General features: G+C 35.5%; 1 protein-coding gene across 1 annotated transcript; it reads right to left on the reverse strand.

Annotated features, from left to right (window-relative positions):
- Window positions 1-250: 250 nt before the first annotated feature.
- LOC131688220 (zinc finger protein 62 homolog) lies at window positions 251-1886 on the reverse strand. Its single transcript, XM_058972393.1, has 2 exons — window positions 1713-1886; window positions 251-1634 (listed from the first exon to the last, which is right to left on the reverse strand). The coding sequence occupies exons 1-2, from the start codon at window positions 1827-1829 to the stop codon at window positions 351-353; spliced, it is 1401 nt and encodes a 466-aa protein (XP_058828376.1). The 5' UTR covers window positions 1830-1886; the 3' UTR covers window positions 251-350.
- Between the last annotated feature and the right edge of the window lie 6461 nt (window positions 1887-8347).

Consider the following 8347-nt stretch of genomic DNA (forward strand, 5'->3'; position numbering starts at 1 on the left):
TTCCAATAGTGGAAAATTTGGGATTATTTGTTTTGTTGCAGACATATTTGCCTTCAACCTTAGGATACTAATATTGTCTCACTTTCCCCTAATTATTGTACCCAAATGCACGGAAAATGATTTTTAGAAAAAAGCGCTAAAATATTAGATACATATCCGCACACATTCAGAATTCGATTTGTGGTGGTTCGTAGGTCGCGTAAAAACTTCAAATGGAAGTCATCTTAGACCGAACGGTTATATACAAGTCTTTCGATCATTCACAATGCAATCGCATGTATACGTACTGCATAGTTGTAGGTGCTGACTGAAGCGGACTAAATAAAGAACTTACCTCTGACGAGTGCACACTATTCACCGTAAGCAATCGCGAAATTTTTTTTCTTCGCTTCCATCCACTCATCCGGGTGCTTACTTTTCCTGTGCGAGTACAGATTCGCTTTCGAGTTAGTAGTCATTCCACAGATATCGCACGAGTACAGCCTCTGACCGGTATGTGAGGCGCGATGTTCTTTCCAGCAGACTTTCTGTTTAAATTTCTTCCCGCAGAACTCACACTCGAACCGCTCCTCAACGTGCACTCGCTGCTTATGGTTTCTCAGTGCACGCAAGTTCGGATAGATTTGTTGGCAAAGGTCACACGAGATCGTTTGCCCCTCGTTATGGATCGTTTTGATGTGAATTTTCAAGTTGGACTTTCCATTCAACCACCTGTTGCATATGTGACACTGTACCCTCTCGACGGGGTTGATTCCCATGTGTCGCTTAATGTGTTTTTCCATGGTTAGTTTAGTACGGAACTCTTGGCCACAGGTGTCGCAGATAAGTGTCGAATCTCCCTTGTGCATGTTGCTCATGTGCGTACGTAAACTAGATGCACTCGCTAGCATCTTGTGACAAATCGAACACTCCATTCGAATATGTGTAGTGAGATGGGCTTTTAATAGATACTCTTTGTGGAATGCTTGTGCACACTTGTCACATTTGAAAGGCTTTTCCATGTCAGTGTTGTGTGTTCTAGTTCGGTGTAAATCCAGATAGTATCCGTCGTTGTAGCTTTTGTTGCATATATCACAATGAAACTGCATTGGATTCAGGTGAGAATCTATGTGAGCTAGTATCCTGCATTTTTTATAAAAAATTCGGTTGCAGCATTTGATGCTACCACGAGTGTTATGAACCTTTCGAGTATGCATCTGAAGCCTATAGAGGGAATCGAAGGATTCTGGGCAAAATTCGCAGCTTAATGTGAAAAACTCTTGAATTTTTCTGTTTTCATCTATCAGCCTCCTGGACCTTTCCTCGGCTTGCTCTGCCCTGTTCCTTTCTCGTTTTCTCTTCCTTACATCCAATAACTTATCTTTTTTGATATCAGACGTTCGAGGGAAATCGTCCAAATCTCGATCGACAGTTGGACTATTTGAATTGGACGAGAAATCGCTCTGGTGCTCGAATGGATCCAAAGAAACCTCTATCTTGATACCGTCTGAAGACGACGATGGTTGTATTACCTGTTTGGATATCTTGAGCTGGGCTTGATTTGTACAAACCATTTCGTGGAAAATGTGGTATTCTATGACTTTAGATGAACATATTGAGCAAACGCTACTAGGAAAGCTTTTTTCGTCGGCAAACTACAACGTTAACTTATATTAGTTGTTAATATCCTAATTGATATCCTAATGGGATAATGGGATTTGATCGATACTTACTTCAAATTTGAACACAATTTGCAATTTTATTTGAAAGTCGGCATCGCTCAGTGAGGTGCTCAACGGCTCTAAACTTGAACCGAGGCAAAGGCGACATATGCTTTTATGTTCCTCCATTCTGCAAATTATTATTAAAATTAGGAATAATTCTCGAAATAATTCAAAACATTTTGGAATAATACAAAATCTACGACAGATCCAAGTCCCCAATAACACAAACACAGTCTCTGTTTGTCTCGTAAGACAACGGGAAATTCAGTGTTGCCACAATTAAATCTGTACCGGGAGTTGAAAAATCTTTTGTAGGTACACTGATAAAATAAAGTACCCATTAATGGTAGAAAACTACTCATTTGTAATAAAAGTGGAATAACCTACACTCAAAAAAAAGTAAACGTTATGCCTATTGATTTTACACATAGATTTTTGCAATTAACGGAGGCATATAGACACTATTTGCTGGTACATAAACCCAATGTGTGTATTTATAAGAAATATTAATCTTACATTCACATTTCATAACTATTAGGCACATAAAACCCCTTTCTATAACAATATACACATATAACTTATGTGTGTGCATACATAGTTTATACAGTTGACACATAGAAAGTATGTGTGCGCGTGATAATAATAGCATTTCTTCTTCATATGAATTTTAAGCGGTTTGAAGCAAATAGAATTAACGTTTGGATTTTTTTCAGTGTAGAAAAACTCGAGTAAGACAACTGCGGAGAGAAAAACAGCATTTTTGGCAACGTATGCCCCGGCATTGTATGGCAACACGTCCAATGTTATAAGCAAATACAAATTTGTATTTGTTATAAGGATAGGTAATGTTCGATTGGATTCGTTTTTTGACAGCTAAACGCGAATCCAATCGATCCAAAATGGAGTCTCCGCAGTTCTCTTTCTAGAGTTTTTCTAGAATAACCCACTTAATGGGCAAGGAGCTTGTACTCATTAATGAGTACAGACCTTGTACGTCAACCTGGGTACGTTTTATCGATTATTTTTTGCAGAACAGTTACAACAATTTGCGTAAAAATACCCATTCATGAAAATCGCCCTAGAATGAAAAATAATGAAAATAGAATCACAGAATTATTTTTGAATTTAAAAAAAACATGAACATCGAGTTCATATTCCATATTTCCTTCTCATAAAAGTATACGAATCTAGACATCTAGAAGCTTAGAAATCATCTTTCTTCTTAGTTTATCGCAATTAGATTCTGCAAATATGAAAAAAATATTTTTCTGTAATAAAGAAATAGAGCAAAACCAAATGTGTAAGCTAAAAAACGTTTTTATGAAAAAAAAAAACTCGAACTTCTTTGAAAGAGAAATTGAGTATGATTTTCGTGTTCAGCGACCCAAAATTAATCTAAATAACTTTTTTTCTCGCAACTTAATTTTTCCTGTAAACTATTTATCTATTTATTTATTTTCGTCAAGCATATGTAGACTACATAGAATGGTTTTACAATATTTACTTATATACTATACATTATTTCTACGGTTTAGTTTAGATTTGATTTGTTCTTTTTTTTTATTTCGATTATAGAGGTTTTAACCTTAAGGTCATTCGCCTCTTCGGGTTAGAAAAATCTCTTAGGAAAAATTTCTAACCCTATGTGCGGGGTCGGGACTCGAACCCAGGTGCGCTGCGTACAAGGCAATCGATTTACCAATACGCTACGCCCACTCCCATTTGATTTGTTTTCTAGACATGGAAAGGTCGATTATTAAACAATTTTCATTATAATGACGCATCATTCTATTGATGGGGCTATTTTTAGCGTAGTTTGTCCTAAAAGATTGTTCTTGGAATAAATTACGAGTTCTTAGTTGTCGGCTAGGTACATAAAATTTTATTTGCGAAAGTAATGATGCGGATTGTACACATTGAGAAACAATCTCGTTGATAAAGCAAAGCATGATAAACTCGCGGCGTTCTTTGAGTGTTTGTATATTAATGAGCATGCAACGTGCTTTATACGATGGAAGAGGAAATGTCGTCCAGTTTAGTTTACGGAGTGCGTACAAAATAAATTGTTTTTGGACTGATTCGATGCGTTCTTCGTACAGGACAGTGTATGGGTTCCATACTATGCTGCAATATTCCAAAATTGGCCTGACATATGTATTGTATAATGATTTTATTGTGTAAGGGTCTTCAAAATTGTAGGTGAAACGTTTAATAAAGCCCAGCATACTTTTTGCTTTATTTATTATTGTATTATAATGTTCCACAAATGTGAGATTGGAGTCTAAGATTACGCCTAAATCTCGTACAATTTTGCATGTTTCTACAAGTTGGTTGCCTAAGTGTATGTCTATGGGAACATTTGAAATTTTTCTGCTGAAGGTTATTGAGTTGCATTTCTTTACATTAAGTTGGAGTAGACTTTTGCTACACCACATGTGGAATATATTGATTTCGCTTTGGAATATTTCAGTGTCTTTGACATTTCTTATTTCCATGAAAAGTTTCATGTCATCTGCATATTTTAGCACTTTAAAATGTTTGAGTATGCCATATTTTTGCAGTTTGAAGAGTAATAAAGGTATGTCAATACGGTCGAATGCTTTACTAAAGTCTGTGTAGAGTGTTTCCACATGGTTGCCATTGTCCAAGGCATTTACAGTAAATGTTACAAATTCTAAAAGGTTTGATGTTGTTGAGCGGCCTTTATAAAAGCCATGCTGCTTACTTGTTATTTGATTTTTGATTTGCTGAAATATTTTGCCATTTACTAGTTTTTCGAATAATTTTGGAATACATGATATAATGTCATTTGAAAATTCAGGTATAAATGAAAAGTAGTCGCGGTCGCGGTCTGTTTCGGAATATGAAGTATAGACTTCTTGAAAGAATTTTCCAAATAAATTGCAAATTTCAGTATTGTTATTTCCTACAAGTCCGTCAAAATGGATTTGGGATGGAAAGTTGCTACTTTTCAATTTCGTTTTCACGTAATTGAAGAAATTCTTTGGACAGGTCTTGATTTCAGTCTCGATTTTACGATTATATTCTTCATGTGCAGTGTTAATGGTTATGTCGAGTTGGGAGCAAATATCCAGATCTTGTAAATTTTATGTACCTTTCGCTTTCTATTTTTTAAATTTTTCAGATGTTGGTTGAACCATACAGGCTGCTGACTGCAATGAGTTATTCTTCTTCTTTTTACTGGTACTGTTCCAGAGATTAAATTCGTTACAATTACATAGAATTTAGTCACTGCTTCGTTGACATTTCCTTCTATACTCAATACAGTTTGCCAATTTATTCTACATAGTCTACGTTTGACTTCTTCGAAGTCAGTTTTATGGTATTCCGGCACTTCCTCATACTCCAAGTCGTTCGGGGAAGAGTTTTGATGAATAAAAATTGAATATTCGATTGCTGTGTGAAATACTTCATTTTTCTATAATGGAGTTAAAGATGCATTAACACAAAAGTCTTCAGTGCAGTTCGTGAATAAGAGGTCTAAATATGAATTTTGTCTATTTTTTACATGGTTGATTTGGTGCAGGCCAAATTCAGATATTTTGTCAAAGAAGTATTGAAGTGTTTCATTTTCCCCTACGACTGGGAGTAAGATAGATTCGTTTTCAATGTCTACGATGAAGTTGGCGTTACGTTGATTAAAGTCGCCATAAATATGCAGTTTTACTTCAGGTTCCATGCTTGACATGATAGATTCTACAGTTTGAAAAAATGGTTCAAATGATTTTTTGTGAGCATTTTCAGGTGGAAAGTACACAGAGGAGAATATGTGCACTTCTCCTGATATTACTGCTTTTGCCCATATATGTTCAAATTCTATATGTTTCATGGTTTCTATTTCTTCTGAAGGAAAGTCTGCGTTTATGGCTATAATGACTCCTCCTCCAAACTTTTTATTACAAAGAGACAAATAACGGTCATGCCGAAATACATTAAATTGATTTCCAAAAATTTCTTCGCTTCTTACGCTTTCATCCCAGCTACTTTCTGTTCCAAGAATTATATTAAAAGAAGATGAAATTAGTTTTTGTTGGATTTCTTTCATTTTGGCTGGGCTCATTCGATTAAAATTTTGGCAATAGACTAAAATTTCAGTCGAATTCTGTTGTGGATGCGAAAAAGTTTTTGGAATATTTAAATTACTTACAGTTATATTTTCTTCCTCTATAGAGGGCGTCGTTACTTTCGAAAATTCGACGTTCCAAATTTATGCGTAGCTTCGCGGAGTGTAATCTAGAGTGTAATCCTATTTAAGACCAAAAGAGATATGTGAAAAGCAGAACAATTCTCACTTTGTGCTTAATAACATCAACAGTTTTTATAGGATTTTTGTGATCTTAAAATTCACGTAAGAAGTTTATCTGCCACATAAGATTTTAAAAGATTTTTTTGCTGAATTATTTTTTTTTATGAAAAATCAACTAACAATGAGTACAAAAAATTGCTTTTTTTACTTTGGTTGCTTTTAACCCTAATTTTCTTGATATTTAATCCAAACATGTTGTACACTTTCAGAATGGGCACATCAACACCTTTCAGGATCAATATACCCATTGGCATTATCTCATCGAGAGGTTGTGAAATGGATAAAAAGTACCCATTGTTGGAAATAGGAAAGTACCCATTTTTTGGCAACTCGTGTAACTTCCAAAAATGGACATTTTGACAAAGTTTGAAAATTTGCATGGGTCAATTTGTTTGGAGTTGGTTTCGTTCCAAAGTTCTGAAACGAAAACGTCAATAGAAACAATTCCGAGATTTCAAGGAATCTATGGATATGCATTTTTTTTAAAATTCGGACTCTGAATGGCTATGAATTAGGGTTTAAAAATATGTAAAACCTTAAATATTAGCACTCGAACACGTCAGATTATTTTTTAATTCGGCGGTATAAACCTGCGTTGAAGACTAGGGGCAGATCACTCTAGAAATGTATAACAAATTTGCATCAAATTAGAAAAAATGCATTTAATTTCCATTTTTGCATCAACTTTGCACTCCCTCGTAGAAAAGTTTATTTAACAAATGTCCTACGCTGATTCACTTTGTTCGATGATTTGTTGAATGTAGGGCTAATTTTTTGTAGGGTTTTGACGTCTTACACGCAAAGCAAAATACATTGCACGCGACGCAAAATACATTACGAATTTCTATTTTGATGAAAAGAAATGCATTTAATTTCGCAGATTTTTCAAAATGCATCACAAGTGATCTGCCCCTAGGTTGAAGAGGTACTCCTTATGTTATACTAAACTATCTAAAAAGGGGACTGGGGAGTACACAAGCCCCCCCCCCTTCTACTGTTCATTTTTTGACTACGTCTATGTTATTCAGCAATCCATTCCGAACATTTCATTCAAAGGTACCAAGTCTCTGCGATGAATATAATGAGATATCTGACGTTTAAAATACGCACACTGAAATCTCTCGTTTTATAGTTCCGCCCTCCCCTCAGGCCCAGTAGCAGTTTGTTTGCCTCCCTATTCGCCGTGTAAAAGTTTTGTTTTCCTCCCAATTTGAACGTCAAAGCAGCACAACACCAAACCAGCTGGATAAGACTATTCTCATTTATTTAAGTTTTAAATGTCGATGTCGGTGGTGCACTGGCAGTGTTGGAAAAAATAATGAATTTCTGCATTTGGATTGAACCATAAGTTTTAAGATCGTTATAACTATTTTTTGAACACTCATAGCTAATTACCGTCTTCGACAAAGTTGTTAACCAAGGTTTGAAGTATAGTTTTAAAAAACTGGTTTTTCATATTGAGTGTAATAGCGATCTTTATTAACGTAAATGCAAAATTATTGATTTCCCCATATAAAATCCCATACAAAATTTGAACGCAATGCGCAAACCCGGGAAGCAACCAACCTCTATCAAATTTTGCACAGGCATTTGGGACAACAGAAAGAACTCAAAAAGTGCCGTGCCCGCTAGTTTAAATCATTTTTGTTTTCCCATACAACCGCGAGCCACTCTACTGCCGTTCTACGCATAATTGTCCCATGTTACTTTTTGATCACTTTCATTTTTTCATTAAACAGTCCTTTTTTAAGTATATTTTTAGAAAACACATCCAAATCATACAGTTTGTTCGAAGACTTCGTGAAAAAATACCAAGTCTGGCAGTCTACTGATCATAGGTTTGTCGAGAAATCAATTGGAACCTGTCACTCAGTAAAATCAGGCAGTCGGCGCAGATCTGCTTAGCTTTCACTCTGACATCATCCCTTTAGTTTACTGCAAGTAAGTTTTTCGCATCCTAACATCAATACCAGCCCCAGCTCAGCTTCTCACCGCTACTCTGTTAGTGGCCCAACTCAACTCAAAAATCGAAAACGAAAAAGGCAGTTTTTTTGCACACCGTGTGTTAGATCTTCATAAAAATCAATCAGCTTATGTAGAATGTTGATACAGTACTGCTCATCGATTTTTATGAAGATCTAACACACGGTGTGGAAAAAAACTGCTTTTTTCGTTTTCGATTTTTGCGCATTCTCTATCCAACCTTAATTGTCACTGCTATCACGTAAACAAATCTATACCATTCTGTACTTTTTTATAAAAATCTGTTATCCATTCCTCTAAGAACGGTTGGTTTCAAAATAGTCCAATGAAGGAC

The sequence above is a fragment of the Topomyia yanbarensis genome, chromosome 3, assembly GCF_030247195.1.
Source record: "Topomyia yanbarensis strain Yona2022 chromosome 3, ASM3024719v1, whole genome shotgun sequence".
NCBI lineage: Eukaryota > Metazoa > Arthropoda > Insecta > Diptera > Culicidae > Topomyia > Topomyia yanbarensis.

What these genes read in the sequence shown, in the direction of transcription:
- LOC131688220 (XM_058972393.1), bottom strand. Translation starts at nt 1,829, where the DNA reads ATGGAGGAACATAAAAGCATATGTCGCCTTTGCCTCGGTTCAAGTTTA. An exon ending in AAATTGTGTTCAAATTTGAA is followed by an intron (nt 1,635 to 1,712) that starts GTAAGTATCGAT and finishes TTAACGTTGTAG; the next exon opens with TTTGCCGACGAAAAAAGCTT.